The 21,335-nt window shown below is 34.6% G+C and overlaps 1 protein-coding gene across 5 annotated transcripts in view; it reads right to left on the reverse strand.

The window, feature by feature from the left end:
- Positions 1–8,979: 8,979 nt before the first annotated feature.
- The window catches only part of Skic3 (SKI3 subunit of superkiller complex), a 91,546-nt gene continuing 79,190 nt past the window's right edge, over positions 8,980–21,335 (reverse strand). For 4 of the 5 annotated variants that reach the window (XM_048811452.1, XM_048811453.1, XM_015483722.2 and 1 more), the window contains 3 exons: positions 14,559–14,689; positions 12,794–12,917; positions 8,980–10,065 (listed from right to left, as the gene is read on the reverse strand). In XM_048811452.1, the coding sequence (XP_048667409.1) occupies positions 9,991–10,065; positions 12,794–12,917; positions 14,559–14,689 (330 nt within the window). In that variant the 3' untranslated portion in view covers positions 8,980–9,990. Of the gene's footprint in view, positions 10,066–12,793; positions 12,918–13,168; positions 13,290–14,558; positions 14,690–21,335 lie in introns of those variants that run through there. The other variant, XM_048811454.1, reaches the window with a different exon arrangement.

The following is a 21,335-nucleotide window of genomic DNA, read 5'->3' on the forward strand; positions in this document are numbered from 1 at the left end:
GTACTGTGGAGACAATACTGAACAATTAGAACATGGACCTTGGCCTTAGGGAACTTACGGTTCAGGGAATAAAAACAATAATTAGATTTGCAAATATATGGGCAAGTACAGGGTATAATGAGAACATCTGGGAAGGTATTTAGTAAACATGGGGAATCAGGCAGAGGCATTTTCCAGAAGGAAGAATGTCTATATTGAGAACTTGAAAGTATAAGGGAGAGAGGCTTGATTGGTGGAGGTGGGGGTCAGGCAGATGAAGCAGCCTGAGCAAAGGCCTGCGAGAATGGGGACACATGCCAGGAACTACAGAGATTCAATGCCCTCCAAGTGTCGTGGGAGGTGGGAGATGAAGAGCAGAGGAGGTGGATAATGACAGAGAACACTGGAGAAGGTAGGGGGAGGGGGCCCATTAACAAAGAGCCTTGTAATGCATGTTGAGAAACTTGGACTATATCTCAAGGACCAAGAGTAACCTTTAAAGCATAACTTTGGAGTTTTAGCTTCCTCATCTTAAAATGAAGATTATAATACTATACCTACCTTGTAATTACTGAAAGAATGAGAATAAATATTCATTGAGCTTTCACTAGATAGCAAACACTGCTTAATGCTATCTAAATGGATTAAATTTTTCAGTCTACCAGATATCTAATACTGAGGCACATGAGAGGTAATTTATGTATGGTCATACAGCTAGAGGGAGTCAGGATTTGAACTCACCAGCCCAGAGAATTTGATATTAAACATTGTTATACTACTTCTATGTATGTAGATTATCTAATATTAGTGTCTAACACATAGCAGGTACTATACTTGATATATGAAATTAACAAAAGTAAACAGAGCTTTCAATTTTGTGGGGAAGGAAAGACAGGTTCCATGGTACTTTTTCACATAACTCTGATTCAATCACTACCTAAAAATAACTTTGAGTTTTGAAAAAGTGGTTTTACCACATATGAGAAAAAATACTTTGTCTTACAATAATTCTAGCAATGCACTAAAGTAGAAGGAAGGGCAAAATATAGATTTCTCCTGAATCAACTGTTAATGATAAAGCCAGGCACAGTGGCACACACCTGTAATTCCAGCAGCTTGGGAGTCTTGGGCAGGAATATCATGAGTTCAAAGCCAGCCTCAGCAAAAGCAAGGCACTAAGCAACTCGGTGAGATCTTGTCTCTAAATAAAATACAAAATAGGGAAGGGGATGTGGCTCAGTGGTCAAGGGCCCCTGAGTTCAATCTCCAGTGCCCTCCCCCCCAAATTTTAATGATGAACTATTCCTGTTTTAAAAGTAATTCTTTCTATTGTTTTGGGGTAAGGAAGCCAACAGCCGAAGAGGAAATTGTGTGGGGTGCTGATGCCAATGGGCAATAATTCATATTTCTTCCATTAAGTACTAGGGATCAAACCAAACCCAATACCCCTTATACCAAGTAAAAATCATTAGTATCCAGGTAGGAGGTGCTTCCCCAAAAGTAATGCACTGTATTCACAAGGCAAATGTTTATGGATAGACTTCAAGTGGGTGGCACTGCATGGCACTAGGCAAACCCATAATCCTGCAACTCAAAATGACTGCTACACCAAGGAATCTATCTAGTGTCTATGCTGTATTCCATTACTTAGTGCTCAAAGACTTAGTTTTCATAACACCAACACAAAATCTTCAAGAAATATGGCATGGGTGGGTGGGTAGGTAAAAGAGTAAATACAAAGAGGAACACACACACACACACACACACACACACACTCGTGAGGTTTTAACTATTTCCTCTGAAGGGATTAATTTATAACTAAAGAAGTGCAAGGTCCATCAAAATCAAGAAAGTGTCAGGCACCTAAGATATGGAAGGGCCAAAGGTGTGTGTGTGTGTGGGGGGGAAGCTGATGGACTCTGGGAATAGGTTAGAGGACACTAAAGAGAAAACCAAAGGTGGTGATATGTCTGGGGCAGTAGCACACGCCTGTAATCCCAGTGGTTTGGGATGCTGAGACAGGAAGATCCTGAGTTCAAAGCCAGCCTCACCAACAGCATGGCGCTAAGCAACTCAGTGAGACCCTATCTCTAAATAAAATACAAAAATAGGGGTGGGGATGTGGCTCAGTGGTTGGGTGCCCCTGAGTTCATCCCCAGTACGGACCCCTAAAAATAAATAAATAAATAAATAGAATAAAACCAAAAGTGGTGATGTTATCAATGATTAAATCAAACCATTAGCTCACTTTGGTCCTAGTTTCTATGAAGTTCAAAGTCTATTCCTTGTCATTACACAGGTTTTAATTTTTAGTTATTTCTTTGGAGGAGGGTTTCCTAAATTTCCTCCTTAGAATTGATTGTGTCAAATGGTAAATGGTAGCATCTGAATAGAGCTTGTTAGGATAAATAACTGACTATGTCTCAAAGATACATACCTCATTTTTTTCACATTTCTTTGAGCTAATAGAAATTATTAGCAAAATTTGACAATAATATCAGAAAAAATGTTTTAGGCAGATTCCACTTACCTAATATAAAATTTTAGAAACTAAACTCTGTGCCTTTTTTCCCCCTATAAAATGAGGATATCTAGTGACTGGAGTTGTGGCTCAGTGGTAGAGCACTTGCCTAGCATGTGTGAGGCAGTGGGTTAGATTGTCAGCACCGCATATAAATAAATGAATAAAATAAAGGTCCATCAACATCTTAAAAAATCCTTTAAAAATAAAGACATCTACTGTAAAAATGATGAGAATTGAAGGAGGTGCATGGTAGGCATTCAGTCTATCCCTGCCTGTCAGTCTGTGGATGCTGAAGATCTGGTGGGTCAAGGTTACTACCTCATAAGCACAAAAGGCTCCTCTGGAAGCAGGTGGTTGGCTGGTATAGTATAAAGAGCCTTGGCAATGCTAGATCTTACTTAGGCTTCCCTGGAAGCTACTTGACTAGCACAAAAGCTTATTATAGCTTACATATTCTTAATATTCACAAATTATTCACCATTTCTCATAAATCTGGGCCCATTGCATAGATAATTCATTCTGAATCTGTAAGGGTAAAAGAAATTGAAGTTAAAGTGTAAAAGTTAAAGGGTAAAAGACCGGGCATTGTAAAGTTTCTAAGCTGCAAGGCTTAAAATGTAAAGGACCAGGCATTGTAAACCTGCTTCTAAACTGCAAAGCATGGGTTAAATTCCTGAGGCAGTTAAGACAATGCCCTACTGGCCATTTAGTTGATTGATAGCATTCAAGACCCTGTGCAGCTTGTCACGTAGGCATTCAAGGCCCAAACCAATCAGTTTGAATGTAACCCCCTCCTTAGGAATGACCTATCACTCCCGCCCGACCTGTTCCCACCAATGAATGAACTAATCATGTCTCAGAATTGTTGTATGATGATTTGTTAAAGGAGACTGTGATGTATGTAAAATCCCCGCCCTCCCCCCCCAAAAAAAAGTGTACTTAAGCAGTGCTCAGCCCCTGCTCGGGGCTCTGGGCTGTTCTCCCTTCTTGAGTGGGCACGGAGCCCTAGCATGCTAGATCAATAAATCCCCTTCTGCCAATTGCATGAGTGGTCACTTGGTGGTCTCTTTCTCCGACGCTTCGCCGGACCCTTACAAATCTACTTCTTAGAAAAGCCTTGCAACCATAAGCATAGTACTTGTTCTAAGGCACTGTAGGGATAACCTTAGGCAATTCAGAAATACACTTATCTCCTTCTTATAGAAGGAAATTTATATTATTTGTGACAATATAAATTTGCCTTGTCAGCAATGTTTTTTTCTGTCTAACCTCCTCCTCTTCTTTCCACACACACAAAAAAACCATCTGCTCCATCTGGCTTTTCTCTTGTGCCCAGACATTTGTGTCCCAAACATAAGACAAATTAGCATTGCCAGGAATGCACATATGCAAGAAAACATGTAACTCAGTCTGTGAAGATTAAAACCTACTGTAGTTGTCTTTTTTCCACACCCCTCAACTTTCCAGGTCAATTTCCAAATTTCTGAAGGTACCATTTATATAAAGACTATTTGTACTTTTTCCTTTCTAGATCTATTAAATCGAACAGATTAAGATCAGTCTTTTCAGGCTGGGGTTGTGCCTTCGTGGTAGAATGCTTGCCTAGCATGTGTGAGGCACTGAGTTCCATCCTCAGCACAACATAAAAAATAAATAAAATGAAGGTATTGTGTCCATCTACAACTAAAAAAATATTTTTAAAAAGATTAGTCTTTTCAATAAGACTACACTGTAGTTTCCAGAAATGCTTGATTGTCTGATACTAAACTATGCAGCATTTTTTTTCTCCATACTAATTAAGCAATGATATATTTTGTATGTCAAAGGGAAGGAAATGGTATTAAAAAGAAAGGGTCTTAGAAACTCAAGTTATTTAAGCTACCTGTGAGTCAGATATTAAAATAATGTTTTATTTAAAGTGGCGGCCTTTCTATAAAAAGTATAACCTGTTGGACATGTAGTAGGCACATATAATTACATTCAACTATGTATAAATGTTGGCTTCCATCAAAGTACTGAGTGAAGAACACTTTTCTTCCCAGAGTCTCAGCCCCCAAACCTCTTTCCCTTCCTTTACCATGAGCCTTTTTGCAGAGTGGTTCTACCCTAAGGTTTGCAAGCACAAGGGAACCGTGTTCAGTGGAAATTAGAGCCACTGTTTCACATGTGCTGTACCATACAGTTTATATCCACAGTTTTGCTTCAGCTCACTTCTGACTTGAAAACTTTGGTGACATTATTAGAACACTAGAAGTTTGTCATTAGAAATCTAGTTCAAGGCCCTGATTTTACAAATACACAGAAAAAACTAAAGGCCAAGAGTGAAGACTTACCCAGTCATGTATCCATTTAACAGTAAAACAGGTTGAACACACTTCTTAGTTTTTTGTGAGTATAATTTAATGTAGTTTTTGTTTAAGAGAATTCAGAGTGAAGTACTTATCAATGGTGTTGGTGCTAGTATGTGGTTGATACCATATTGGGTGACAACAGTTCAGATATTAACTATTAGAGAAATCGACAGCCATATTCTTAAGAGTCAAGTCTGTTTTCACAGTAAAACTATTTAATAACTCATCATCTATATCTTATCACTTCACTTTAACAATAATTTAGATGATCTCTAATCTCAGTGATCTTATGAAACTGAAAGTAAAAGATATATGTATTCATTTTAACAGTATACACAATTAGCAGTATACTAATTTTCCATTGCTGCTAAGACAAATCATCAAATTTAATGGCTTAAACAACAGAAATTACAAAACTACTAATCTTAAAGTGCTGTAGATCAGTTCTGTAGGTCAGAGGTCCAACCTGGGACTCACCAGGCTATAAGCAAGACGTCAACAGGGCAGCATTCCTTTCTAGGGGCTCCACAGAAGAATGCTTCCTTGCTGTTTGGTTTCTAGAAGTCACCTCCTTCCATGACCAATGCCCCCTTCCTCCATCTCTAAAATCAGCAATGTGGGCTCTCTTTGACCTGCTTCTACTGTCACATCTCTCTGAAATGCTCTTTGCTTTTAAGGACTTTTTTGATTAAATTGGTTCCACGTGGATAACACAGGAGTCTCTCCCCATTTCAAGGTCTATACATTCAACCAGATCTGCAAAGTCTCCTTCTCCCTATCTTCACAAGTGCAAGGAATTAGGACATGAATATATATAGGCACCATTATTCAGCCTACCATAAGCAGAAACGGTAGGATACTTTTTCTTATTACCCACTTTATCTTCAGAAAAATTAATTTAATTATGTTCTTATAGTAAATATTACATACAGAGAATATATGTGGTGAAGAATGAAGCCTAAATTATTTTTTTTTACTGAAGCAAACTCAGTAAAGATCAAGACATGCCAATCATGTCACAATCCAGTGGTGTAATGTGGAACCAAATCCTTAGGGATACTCCAATTTTAATTCTCTCTCTTCTAGCACCATTTTGCTTCACTAAAACAAATTGCTATTTTCAATTCTGAGTTCAAAATTAATTTCAAAAAATTATTTTAAATGTTTCCTAATAGCTACTTATTAAAGAAGAAATGTACCTACTTCAAAACATTTTAAGATCCAAGTTAGGTACGGTGGTGCCTGCCTAAAATCCCAGCAACTTGGGAGGCTGAGGCAGAAGGATTTAAGTTCGCAAATTAGCAAGACCCTGTCTCAAAAAATAAAAAGGACTGGAAGCATAGCTCAGTCGTAAAGTATCCCTGGCTCCAATTATCACTACAAAAACAAAACAAAACAAAACAAAAACTCTTTTTTTGAGGTCTAAAGCTAGTTTAGAATTTATTTTAAAAACTTTTAGTTGAACAGGATGTTTAGGTACGTTAGAATTTAAAATCCAGGGCTGGGGTTATAGCCTTGTGGTTGAGTGGAGTGCTTGCCTCATATGAGTGAAGCACTGGGTTCGATCCTCAGCACCATATGAAATAAATAAATAAAACAAAGATATTAACAACAACAACAAAAAAAAAGAGTTTAAATTCCTGGCATTAAAAAAGTTTCTAATCAGCCAAAGAAAGAAAAACCCCATTGTTACACAGTACATTAACAGACACTGTGAGTGGTTGTGAGATACAATAGAACTTAAGTGACTTTATTTTTTAAACTGAAAATGGGGTATATACTCTAAGTGAGAGAAGTTTATGATTTTATTTCATTTAATAAGTCATTAAATAACAATACATGGGAAATTTTTGTGCTTGCATATAATATATAAATGTATTTTTTAAAGTATGTAACAAGCAAAACAAAAAAACCTCTCCTGCAAATTGAGGGTTCATTTATAACCTGTAGCTGAGTGCTATCCTTTACAAAAGCAGCATGGAAGGAAGCCTGCAAAGTTGTATATCCATTGGCAACTACAGTGGGAGAAATGAGGATCTGGACAGTAATCAGGGTCAACACTGCCAAAACAGAATATCTACATTTTTTTAATGTGTAAAAAATAAAATAGATGTACAAACCACACTGACTCCCAAATAGGTTTCACTGTTGTGTTCCTATAGTTTTCCCAAAGTAGATACCAAACTTTCTACAGAGGAGTCAAATGTGTGCCCTTTTACATTCATATTATCAGTATTTATTAACCTAACTAAAGTTTCATAACATGGTCAATAACTAACCTTTCAAATTCTTTAATGTACTACCTGAGTATTTCTATCCAGTCCTAGTCCATGTAGAATCCTAACTAAAGAACACTTGTCAAGGCGAATGTTTTCTCTGATAAAGGTTACTGACTCATAGTAGGATAGGGAGAGGGAGTATGGGAGGAATAGATGAACTCTAGATAGGGCAAAGGGGTGGAAGGGGAAGGGAGAGGGCAGGGGGTTAGCAATGATGGTGGAATTTGATGGACATCATTATCCAAAGTACATGTATGAAGACAAGAACTGGTGTGAACATACTTAATATACAAACAGAGATATGAAAAATTGTGTTCTATATGTGTAATAGGAATTGTGATGCATTCCGAGGTCATGTATTTAAAAAATAAAAGCAATTAAAAAAAAAGAACACTTGTCAAGAGCTCATTTAGTAAAGTTAAAAAAGAGCATAGCATCTTAAATTAAAGGTTTGTTTTTTCTTCTGACCAGAAATTAATGTGATACTTCAAGAAATACGACAAGTGATCCCAAATAATGTTCCAAAAGTTTACTTGTATGCCAAAATATATTTTTCCCATAAAAAATTATCCTCAGATGCCAAACAAGTCTATAAACATCTAATTAATCAATGATAGTCAAATGGTGGATAGAAAATAAAAGCAAATACACCATAATTCTCAAATAAGATATAACAAAAATAATTAAACACTAAGATAAATGTTAAATGTTGGCACTTTAAGGAAATATCTTGAGTCTAATTATACTTATGTATAAACTCCAAAAAGAAATCCTGGCCACTTTTTAAAGTTTCTAGAATCTGAAAACACTATTTATTTCAAATTTTGTTTTAAGTATGCTGTTTAACATTGCTCTCATTTATTAAATAGAATTAAATGATAACATTAAGAATTCAGCCTAAGTTCAGCACAAAGTAAGCTTTGTAAAAATTACATGATTAAGAATGATTTAAGGCTCAAAATGGGCAGCAATTTTAAGAGAAAGTAATAAACAAAATTTTAAAGAAGATGTGTACATGTAAATGCAAAAAAAGAATGACCTGGGATGATATCAACTAAGGGGTTGTTACAACTCTCCTTTCTTTTGTAGTACTGAGGTTTGAACCAATAAATGCCTTACCACTAAGCTACATCCAGCTCTTTTTATTTTTAATTTTGATACAAGGTCTCACTAATTTGCTTAGGGACTCACTAAGTCGCTGAGGCTGGCCTGGAAACTGTGATCTTCTTGCTCCAGTCTCCTGAGTTGCTGGGATTATAGGTGGGAGCCACCACGCCAGCTCCAAGTCTCCTTTCAAACCTGAGACTGAGGTTCTGGGAAGCCAGAATTTGGCAAGGGAGTCAAAAGGTTACCCCTTAATTATAGGCCTGGAGCAAAAGCTAATCAAGACCACACTGTAGGTGGAATTAACCTTGTGAAGCAAGTGACACCTACGAAAGTGAATGGTGGATAAGAATTGAACCAAGCATCCAGGTAGATGGAACCAGTCCACTCAAGATGAAAAAGCTGAAGCATTTTCCTGAGGAAAGAGGAGAACATGGATACTCGGGAAGCACAGGCAGCCTTCTGCAGTGCATCTCTCACTGGCTTTGTGCCAGGTTGTTAAAAGAACCGAATAGGTTTGACAGCTTTGAGAAAAAGGAACAAAGGAGCAGAAAATGACAGGTGCTTGATTTTGTTACAGAAACAAAGAAAAGCAGAATCATTAGATTAATCCAGTGATTCATAAATCTGAACAAACATTAGAAGTTTTCAGGCATTCCTTTAAAATGCAAAAATTCTAGGCTCCTCCGGTCTTGAAATATTCTGACAGCATAGGTCTGAATGATTATAATGTTCAGTCATATTTGGGAAACACCAGATTATGGTTCAGTTTAATAGATTAGCCTTTGAAGTACAATTTATAGACTATTATCAATTTATATTATCTTACAAAGTAACACTGTGAAGCGGCTGGTTTAGAAAAACCACATACGTAAAATATAACCACATATCTTTGTACAATAAATAATATCTGTAAATGTCTGAAAATATTTTTAAAACTACAAATTCAAAGTAAGCAACATACATCTTATTTAAAATGTAAAAGACTTTTTGAAAAAAACAGAAAACTGCTTTCAAGTTTCTCGATTTGAAATTTAGAAATTATCTCATACTGATACTATAGAGAAAATAAGACTTTATTTCAGAAAATTAAGTCTTTTCATCAAAATTGAAGAATCTGCATGATCATTAAATACTGTCAGCACTATTTTCCAACATTTTCCATCGTTTTTAACTGAAGCCACACACCTGAGTATTTTGAATTATATAAACATATCAATAGTAGTCAAAGACTAACATTTATATTATGCGTATTCAAGGGACTCTGAGATGATACTCTAGCAAAACAGGTTACAGGATTATTTGGATTTCATGATGAGTTGGTATATGAACTCCAGAATTCATGGAAGAAATTAAATCTTAGAATTTATTTTTCATCAAATGAAAGTTCTGCTCTTTATATTATTTATAAAATGGCTATAAAGGCTTTATTGTAAGGGATTATCAAAAAAGATGTCCCATTATATACCATGCAAGATACAAAAAATCATGGTTTACAAATAACTGTTGAGCAAATAAGGGAAACATGGTTTTCCTTTGTTATGGACTTCCCAAATCAAAAATAATTTTCTGGTTACAGTCATCTTAAGAGTTAATGGAAAATTACATCCTTAAATTAAGAGCTTTAACTTCTTTAGCTTAAAAAAAGGAATAAGAATGGATGATTACAACTATAGTTTTAAAATATGTTGCTCTGGGGAAAACTCTTGAGTCACAACTTCATTCTTACAGCTTTTTCTTTGTTTGCTCACTGTTACTGTGAGGACAATTTCTGATTCAGTTCCAATGCTCTTGTATCTCTGTGAGTTTCAGCATTTTTTACCAACACCTATGGGAAATCACATACAGGAATGTTAGGATTTTATTAACAGTATCCCAAGGACAGCAGTCTTAAAAAGACAACATTAAACTACACAAGAAAAAGTAATTATGTGCAATTTTTCAGTCATTTTTGCTGAAATAAACTGTTCGACCAAAGCTAACTTAAGAGAGAAGCACAATTTATTAGTATAGATGTCAATATTTTGATTGTTACATTGTTGGCCTCTAAGAAATTAAAGATTTTTTTTCGTGGCTTGGTTGACATTCCTGTCACCTCTAAACCCTTACCCAAAATGACTACTTTATGTATAGAACTGTCTAAATGACACTGGTCCCTGTTAAAGTCACAGCTTAGAATCTAGGCTCTTGATTTTATCAAGAATGTTTTCATGATTTTCAAATTTCTCAAACTAGAAGATTCAATTCCAGCTGATAATCTAATTCCTAAAATATTTTTTGGTTGTTCACTATCAAACACTGAAGTATCTGAGAAGGTAACAACATAGCTTGCCACCACTGCACGATACTGCCAGAAGATGAAGGACTCTTAGCTCAAAGACAAAGGTCTTCATTACTAATGATATGTCAAGTGACATGAACATCAACCATTCCCTTGAATGAGTTTCAGCATTTTATACCAACACCTGTAGATGGATATACACAATTTCCCACCTACATAATGGGTTGCATTTACAAGAGGGAGGCCCTGAGCCTAGATATTCAGATCTTTTATAATGGGAGTTTAATGTGATTAAGTAGTGCCTACCATTTGCTCTGGAGGGAGACATTATCTTTGTCTCCCAAGGCTGTTCACTGTACAAACATCCTTAAAAAGATAATCTGGAACAGAGTAGTTAGGTTCCCTATTCACAGGATGTTTAGAAACACATGGTAAATAAACTATCTCCCAAAATTCATATGTAGTCTACCTTTTTGGTTTGTAATGTGTTGTTTATAATACCTTTCTCTAAGCATTGCTTTCTTTAGAACTTTTTAAATACTGTATATTTCATCAAAAGGCAAACAATATTTGCCTGTTGGAACTGAAAAAGGTTTACATTAGTTTGACTGTTATTTTTGAAATTGTTGGCTAAAGTTATAAGAATTCTAACCCTTTCCATTATTATAAGCTCTTCCTTTTTCAAAAGAATTTCAGATACATGTTTATATATTTAGATACCAGAGCCAATCCATGAGGAGCAAATATCGTAACACACATTTTACCAAAAAAGGAAGGAAAAGCCAAACAATTTTTTTAAAGATCATGTGAGCATCCCATTAGATTCTACTACCTTTAACCCTATCCTATCTACCTATATGCTTAAGTTTAAATATTAATAAAAATAAACAACTAGCACCCAGCACCTTCTTTTATTCTTTTTCTTATTCTACATGTCATATTAGGGGAATGGATTACTTATAGTTTAAACCAATGGTTCTCAACCATGGGCAATTATACCCCAAGGATCATCTGACAACATCTAGAAAACATTTTTGGCTGGTGCAATTAGGGTAGCAGGGAGGAGGACAGTGCTAATGGCATCTACTGGTTAGAGGCCAGAGGTGCTGCTAAACATCCAGCTTTGTTCAGGATGGCACTCATTACTGCAAAGAATTATCCAGTCCAAAACCTTTATCAATAGTGCTGAGGTTGAGAAATTCTGGATTAAACAGATTGTATAGGATTTGTCATACTCCTACCTGAGGAAAAGAGAAACAAGCAGACGCAAACAACAATGTTAATATGAGCTCAATATGAACTCACAAATCCTTTTTTCTCTGACTTAGTACTCTGGAGTTTTCATTTAGACTTGCTTTCTGATAAAACATTTTATCCATTCAGTTCTAAAGATAGAGCAAGAGTAAAGAAAGAGAGGATAGCTAAATCATCCCATTCTGGAAAAAAAAGAAATGCTGATTCTTGGTGCCACCTCAGGTTGAGTTTAGATGGAAATACACATGTACTGCTATAAATTTCACTTGATACAGACTTTAGATGAGCACCTCTCAACTTTTTATAAACCTCAGTACATCTGATGAATGATTTTTAAAGTTGTGATGTTTTGGTTCACAAATAAAATACTGACAATCAGGCCAGTTCCCTAAAATTCTACTCTGCTCTTTCATGTAAGAAAGCTTCTAAGAATACATTGATAGATGTGAGGATAGTGATGAATCTGTTAAATTTTATTATAGGAAATTAAAAACGAAACCTCTTGCCACCTATAGTTAGGATCAATTATTTAGAACATACTTCACAACTGATCATGATTCCAATGTTTTAAACCAATACCCTAGACTGGCAATACTTGCTATTAGTTTGGAGTTTGGTTTTGAAATGGGTATAGCTCAAAGAAAGCTTAGTACAGCTTTCCTACATACAGGCATCTTGCACATACACAGGTTAAATTTATACTAACCTATTTTTAAACACAACTTTCAAAATCCTGCTATTTTTGTCAAAAACCCCAGCTTTTAATATTACAATACTAAAACGGGAATTTTATAAGTAACCCATGGTAAAATGCAAACCACTTATTTAACCTTCAAGTGATGTGCATAATTGTTTCTCTACTTTCAGTGAATGCAATGATAGATACTGTAGTAATTTGTTGGCCAAAGAATTAGGTAGTTCATTTTTTAAAAATCCATCATAAAGTAGACTAATTTTGAAAAACAACTCTAAAGCTCTTAGGTCCAACATGAAAATATTTTAAATAAAGTCAAAGCCTTACATCAATGAGCTCATAGTCATTTTTGAAGTACAGGTGTCTTAGCAGGTACCAACGTGCAGCTGATACAATAGACTTCGGATATCCAGGTTGATATACCACTCTCTCCAAAAGTCGCCGAGTCTCTCTGGGAAAAATATATTTATAATTAAGTTCAAAGCATGTAAATTAACAGAAGGTATTTCATATAATAGTCTTAACATATCATTTTTCTCATTCTTTTGAAGATGTCATACATGATTACTTTGTGATTTTTTATTCAGATAATAAAAATTAATAACAATGACTAATATTTATTAAGTGCTTATAATGCACTAGGTATTTTATAATGTAGTATGTGTTTTATACAAATGGTTGTAATTTAATATTCACAACCTTATTAGGTGGGTTGCTGTTATTATTTCCACTGCAGATAAGCAAATTAAGGCTCATTCCAAGGGGTATGGGGAGAAGATCCTTATTTTATGAATACTTCTGGGTGAGGTACCTCTTATCTTTTCTGAAAGTAGGCAGAAAAATAAATCAATAATATAATGGAGATATATATTAGAATAAGAAATATTTAATATCTACACTAGAGGTTAAGTACATAATATTTGGTATTAATGTATGTTTTCAAGGATATGTATAATATATGAACTCATACAATAACATGTTGATTTACCATTACAATTTAATTTTCTCTTTACTAATTCATTAACATGAGATAGAAGGATATTATAGGTAGAAGTTGTTTGAAACAGGAACTAAAGAACTTGTCTTGAAGAAGTTTTGACATAGGGATGATATAATGAACACACAGTTTTTTTCTTAGACTATACATTTATTTGGGCTGGTTTTAGAAATATTCATATTTATGGGAGGTGTAAGTTGCCCATAGTATGCACCAGCAGAAAAAAGTTCATTAGGAAGCTCATAGCCTAAAACATTTCTTGGTGAAATAAGTCACACAGAAAATGGCCAAAAGTAAATATTAATAAACAGTCTTGGAAATGCTGATTAGTCATAGGGTCTTAATTCTTCCTTCATCTCTACTTTGTGATGGTTTTTGCCACATATTTATATGTATTAAACTCTACTTCTACAATAACTATTATGTTTCAGTAATATTTGTTCCAAAATCACTAGTGTACTTATGGTTGCTTTGTTATCAGAGCTAGATGTTATTTTAAGAATTTTAAAATACTCTTTTGACTACTTTTTCATCCATATTACCTCTAAATAATTATCTTCACCTTTATTTTGTCCATACCCCTGACCTCCAATAAAAACATTGCTAATCTTTTATATTTTAATTTGAGTAGCTTTTGGATTTTCTAGATATGAAACCATGCTGTTTTCAAATGATATGTCAGTTTTTACAATATATATGACTTTTTCCATACTTCACTATATGAGCAAGAACTTCTATTAATGTAGCCTTGACCTTGAATTTTTCTGGTTTTGTTTCTTGGCTCATCCTAAAATAGCAGAGAAAAAAAAGAAAAAAACCAAAACCATGGATTGCTTCACTGAAATGCTGTGATGCTACAAATCTCATATTTGTAGCTACTTAGCAAACTATTTTTAAACAAATATGAAATTTTATTTTTTCCTTTACCAGATAACTAGAACCAGCTGTTTTAGAGTAGAGGTATGAGAATAACTCCAAAGTTTGTTAAACTAGTTCATTAAGCTAATTATAAATCTTTCCTTGATTGTTTCTTAGAAGGCTTTAAAGTGAAGAAAGCATGGCCAAGAAAAAAAATGAACAAAAAACTCTTCATACCGTGCCCCCATTTTGCGGTTGAATTGTAACAAAGCTTGCAAAAAAACAGCTAGTGGGCAGAAACAAAGTTTCAAGGCCTCAGTTGTAGCCTCTTGAACCAAGGATGGCCAGTGATCACTGGAAACATTAGCCTGTAAAAATATAAAGTAAATATTAACATTTCTGGCATAAAGTATAAAATTCAATATAATCATTAAAAAATAATGTAAGATCTAATTCCTGCTTTTAAGGAGTGACAAAACAGAGTAGACTCAGTGAGAGAAAGGGCTTATAAAGGAGGCATCATTTAAAAATGCTGACATATTTGTTAAAAGGAAATATAGCATTATACTACTAAAGTGAGTAAAATCTATCAGTTAGTAAGCCTTTGGTCCACCAAATAAACAAAAACATAAATAACATGATTAATTCTTTAATAGTAGTGATAAAGTTACATATTTCAAAAATTATTTAACCAGAGAGGCAACCTGAATTGTAATATTTTAATAAAAATCACAGTATAGAAGGTAAAAAGCAGATCAGAGAGAAAAAATTAAACCAAAGTTATCAATATTGAAAACTTAAAAAAAAAATTCACCTATGGAAGAAATGTTTATGTACATAACTTGGGTTACAAACTAGTTTTATAATATGTACTGACTCAAAAATATTATACCAAAGTATCTCCCTAGAAACAGTAACTGAAAATAAATGCTAACTAAATTACATAAGAAAAAAACCTAAATTTTTTCATTAAAAATATCAAATTATAACCAAGATTTAATTAAAGGTATTCATTATATACATTTGAATAAAGTTGATATCATGAGTCAATATCTAGTTCACTTCACATTTTAACAAAAGTCAATATATGAATCAATATACAGTCCATTGAAACACTAAATCATAAGAAAGAAAAATGTTAGAGAAATATTCTCTGAGTGCAGTGCTGGCAATAGTAATTGTATAAAAATTTGTATTATAATTTCCTTATATAAAGGAAAAAGGTATTATTTATAATTTATAACTCATTAAAAATACCTAACCTGCCAAACATTACAGCTTAACAACCCAGTACACTGTAGAGCATTGATTGTTTACCTTCATGAGTGCATATATAAATGAGATGCAGCTTGCTGCTACTCCTCACTATCAAGACAAAGTGTTACACTGCATGCCACTAACACAGGAAGGATGAAAATTAAAAAATGTGAGTACAGGTTCCATTACACACACACACACAGAGTTAAGTTTCTTTAATGTTATGAAAGCTGTGTGTGTATGTATATCCATACCAAAGCTTTCACACCATTAAAGGCAAGAAATCATGAAGTTGACGATCTTAAGTGTAGGGCCATCTGTATTATATTCCTCTTACTCCACATCCTCTAGCAATGTGGAAAAACCTCTAGCTGCCTTTCTGCTGAGACCACCTTAACCCTATAAAGTGGCTCTACCCAACAGGAACTAAGCTAACTCCTGTGCCAGTCCACTCTCACACCTGGCATCACTCATTTCTAGACCTAACAAACTCAGGGTGCTGCTGATCCCATCTGACAATATTCTTCACTCCCTCCTCCCTGTACATAGCTATTCCTACCTACCTGGGGAGTTCATCCACCAATGACCACTCTCTCAGAAGCTAGCAGTCATTTTCCAAAACTCTGGCAACTCTCTTCTCTCTTAGCCTTACACTGAGGGCCATAGCCTCTGAAACCTGTGATAGTTACCAATCCATATGCTGAGGCCTACAGAGTCCTTTGTTCAAAAATTAAGGATTTTTAACAAAAATCCTCAGGACCTCAAAAGAACACACCCCAAAGCAACTGTCTCTAGTTACACCCCTTCTTCACCTTAGTGTGTGTCTGGGAAAAAAATGGGAGGCAACAGCTTTAACCAAAGAAATTTCTTCATAAATCCTTTTCAATTCCACTCTTCTAATGCTTTTATATCTTCCTTGTAGGTTAATCTTGTTTCAAAAATTGGTATCTTGATCTGATATCTCACTTTGGAATCCCAGAGCCAGTATTTTAGATAACTTTTAGTTTAGAACTGTTCACATATTATCACATATACTATAGTTGATCATAAAAAAGTATTCATTCTCTTTACACTGCCAGCTGTTGACCACAGAAATATGGCATCACCTTCATTCCTTTATAATAACTCCTGAGTGTCAAATCTTTTAACAAGAACAAATTAGATTTGGCTAGTGCTTTAACATTTCTAAAGACATTAGTAAATGTTACTTCATTTGAAATTTACAACAATCCTACAGGGATGAAGTATATATTATCTCCAGTAGTATAAAACACATGAAAAAGCTCTTGAATACTTCTATGGGCTGCAGGTTTCATAGGTAGTAACTGTTAGAAACAGAATAAAGGCTTTTAGAGAAAACACTTTTGTGGTGGCAGTAGTGTGATAGGGGTCAGTATAAATGGGTATTACTGAACTCCAAGTAAATTTGCTTATCTATAAAATAAGGTTATTTTGACTATCAGAAAATTAGTGTGGAAATCACTTATAATAGTGCCTAGCCCAGACTAAGTGCTATATGAATTACAGCAATGTTATTACTATAACAATTATTAATTTGTTTTATTCCAGGTCATATTTAATTTCTTAGGCTTAAAAATAACTGAATAATATTTATAAATATTGTTACACTAAAAGAATGTCCACTTCTCTAGTTCATGCATTCAAAAGCATATTACTGGGGCTGGGGCTGTTGCTCAGTGGTAGAGCTCTTGCTTCACACATGTGAGGCACTGGGTTTGATCCTCAGCACTACATAAAAATAAATAAAGATTTTTTTTTAAACAGTATATTACAGATACTATGTGTGGCTTCCATAGTTTATCAGTTTTCCAAGGTATTAAAATCCTTTTAAAAATACAAATATGGACAAAAAAATAAAATTTGGGGTGATTTATAATTACTATTACCACTACTATTCCTTTAGACTTGAATCTCCTCAAATTTGATTGCATTATTCCCAAATCTCCATCATGTCAGGCTAGGCCCCAACTTCCTTAATAAGACTCCTATAGCGCAAGAATTAATATCAAGAATCAATAAATGGGATGAATTCAAACTAAAAAGCTTCTTCTCAGCAAAAGAAACAATCAGTAAGGTGAATAGAGAGCCTACAATTTGGGAATAAATTTTTACCACATGCACATCAGATAGAGCACTAATCTTTAGGATATATAAAGAACTCAAAGAGCTAAACACCAAAAAAAAACAAAAAAAAAGAAAAGAAATAATAATAATAACCCAATTAATAAATGGGCCAAGGAACTGAACAGACACTTCTCAGAAGATATACAATCAATTAACAAATATATGAAAAAAATGTTCAACATCTCTAGCAATTAGAGAAATGCAAATCAAAACTACTCTAAGATTTATCTCACTCCAGTCAGAATGGCAGCTATTAAGAATACAAACAACAAGTGTTGATGAGGATGTAGGGGGGAAAGCACACTCATACATTGCTGGTGCAACTGCAAATCGGTGCAGCGAATATGGAAAGCAGTATGGAGAATCCTTGGAAAACTGGGAATGGAACCACCTTTTGACCCAGCTATCCCTCTCCTAAGTCTATACTCAAGGGACTTAAAAACAGCATACTGTAGGGACACAGCCACATCAATGTTTATAGCAGCACAATTCACAATAGCTAAATAGATGCCCTTCAGTAGATGAATGGATAAAGAAAATGTGGTATACATACACAATGGAATATTATTCAGCATTAAAATAGAATAAAATCATGGCATTTGCAGGTAAATGGATGGAGTTGGAGAATATAATGCTAAGTAAATTTAGCCAATCTCAAAAAAACAAATACTGAACGTTTTGTCTGATTTAAGGATGTTGATTCATAATGTGGTTGGGGGGTATGGGAAGATTAGATGAACTCTATATAGGCAAAGAGGAGGGAAGGGATAAGAGGGAACATGGGGGTAGGAAAGACAGTGGAATGAGATATCATTGCTCGAAGTACATGTATGAAGACACAAATGGTGTAACTCTACTTTGTATACAACCAGAGATATGAAAAATTGTGCTCTGTATGTGTAATATAAATTGTAATGCATTCTTCTATCATATATAACAAATTAAAATTTAAAAAAGAAAAATGCTTGTTTTACATAAAAACACAAGAAGAGTATCATGTATAGACTTTAAATACGTTGAGTTTTTGCATGTTAACGTAAGCAAGATAAAATTAAGGTGAAGATAAAGAACAACATAACAACATTAAATTTTTTTTTACCATGTTATTAATTGTTCATACACTCAAAATGTATTTACTGGGGACTTCCTAATGTATAAGAAAGTGGTAAAGCAAACAGGTAAGTACAAAACATGGCCTCTGACCTAAGGAGTTTTTGGATATAGTCCACAGTAATGGTGCCAAAGCTAAAACGATTCTCTATTTCTTATGTTTCTTTGTCAAAATACCTAAAATAAATAAATCACATTCATATGATTACCAAGGCAAAAGCAAGAGTTAATTCAGGCCTATGAAAATCTCTTCTAACCACCTAAAATAGAAAAACTGAGAGTTTATCTCTTAATAACAAAAGTAATGTGCTAATAATAAAAAACTCAAACACTCTCAAAAGACATGAAATGAAAGTCATGCTCTGCCATCCTTTAAAATGACCAGTACTATTATCTAAAGTAACTGCCATTAATTACATTTCTTTATGTATCTTTCCACATAATTATATCTTTCTATGTGCTTCTGTTATATACATAAATGTACATGGTATATATATATCACAGATACAAACACTGAAATAGGATTGTATCACCATATTATTCTGCAGCTCAACTTTACCCCTAAACCCTTAAACATGTATCTTGAAGAACTGTCCCTACCAGCACATAAGAATTTCAGATTAATACATAAATTGGTATCAGAAAATAGGATATAAAGTCATAAGCTGCTACAAATTCCTCTTACAGAACGTCACATTGATAAATATCCAGAATACATAAAGGGCCTAAATATCCAGAATACATAAAGAACTCAAAAAGCTTAACACACACACAAAACAAACAAACAACAACAACAACAACAAAACACCCAAATAATCCAATCAATAAATGGGCAAAGGAACTAAGCAGACATTTCTCAAAGGAAGAAATATAAATGGCCAACAAATATATTAAAAAATGTTCAACATGTCTTGCAATTAGGGAAATGCAAATCAACACTATATTGAGATTCTATCTTACTCCAGTTAGAATGGCACTCATCGAGAATACAAAATTAATAAATGCTGGCGAGGATGTGTGAAAAAAGTTACACCCATACAATATTGGTGGGACTACAAATTAGTACAATCACTTTAGAAATTGGTATGGAAATTCCTCAAAAGAATAGAAATAGAACTATCATATGACCCAGCTTTCCTACTCCTCAGTATTTACCTGAAAGAACTAAAATCAGCCTACTACAGTGATCCAGGCATAGAAATGTTTATAGCAGCATAATTCATAATAGCCTGCTGGGAGCCATTAGCCAAGTAGGTATGACAATTTCCTTGCCAGCGTACCCCATGTTGCTTAGTGGAAGGACTCGTGGAAATAGGACATTTTGCAGTGACATTGCATGTAGTGACCTTGCTCAAGGACCAGGGCGGATTAGGGTGTTCCCGGTTTAAGATTATTCCTGCTGGGAATAGGGCGTATCCTGCTGCCTGAGTTCCCCTTGAGTTCTCACGGGATTCAGACAGTATTTTTTGGGAGATAGAAGCCCAGTGGAGGTGAATTTGGGCAGAGAACGTGGATTTCCCCAGAACGTGATTGTAGACGGCTGGTGTGAGTTCGGGAATAAAGAGTTGCTGTTTGAATCTACAAGCTGTGTGGTGGCTCGTGATTGTGTGCCCAGCCAGACTGCGGCATTTGTGCCCAGCCAGACTGCGGCAATAGCCAAGTTATGGAGCCAGCTCAGGTGCCCTTGAAGAGATAAATGGATTAAGAAAATGTGGCATATATAAACAATGTAGTTTTACTCAGTCACAAAGAATGAAAGAATGACATTTTCTGATAAATAGATGGAAATGGAGAACATGATGCTAAGCAAAACAAGACAACTCAGAAAAATCAAGGGTCAAATGTTTTCTATCACACTGTAAAGAGAGCAAAATAAGGGGAAACAAGGTGGACTTCACAAAAATAAAGGGAAGATTAGTAGAGTCAAAGGAGATTGAGGAGGGAGGAGGGATGGAAAAGAGGAGGAAATGCAGAATTGATTTGACAAAATTAAGCTATGTACATGTATAACTATACCACAGTGTATTCCACCTTTATTTATATCTATAAAGTGCCAATTTAAAAAAATAAATAGAAGGAAGACTAGTAGAGTTGAGGAAGGGAATAAGGAGAGGAGGATGGGAGGGAAAGAGGAGTATTGGAGACTGAAATGGAGCAAATTAAATTCCATGCACATATGATAACATTAAAATGAACCCAAATATTATGTGTGACTATAATGCACTAAAATAAAAACATTTAAAAAAATTTACAGAAAAGTTGTAGAAATAGTACAGAGAGTTGCCGTGAAACTCTTACCCAGTTTCTCCTAGCATTAACATATTTCATTATATGGTATATTAGTCAAAACTTAGGAAATCAACATTAGCATATCATGATTAACTAAATTTCAGAATTCATATGTATTTCTTAATGTTGAGTTTTCAGAGTTCTTCATGTATTCTGGGTATAAGTCTCTTATCAGATATATAATTTACAAATCTCCCAGTTTCTACCTTGTCT

This window comes from Marmota marmota, unplaced genomic scaffold (genome assembly GCF_001458135.2).
Source record: "Marmota marmota marmota unplaced genomic scaffold, marMar, whole genome shotgun sequence".
NCBI classification, from domain to species: Eukaryota; Metazoa; Chordata; class Mammalia; order Rodentia; family Sciuridae; genus Marmota; species Marmota marmota.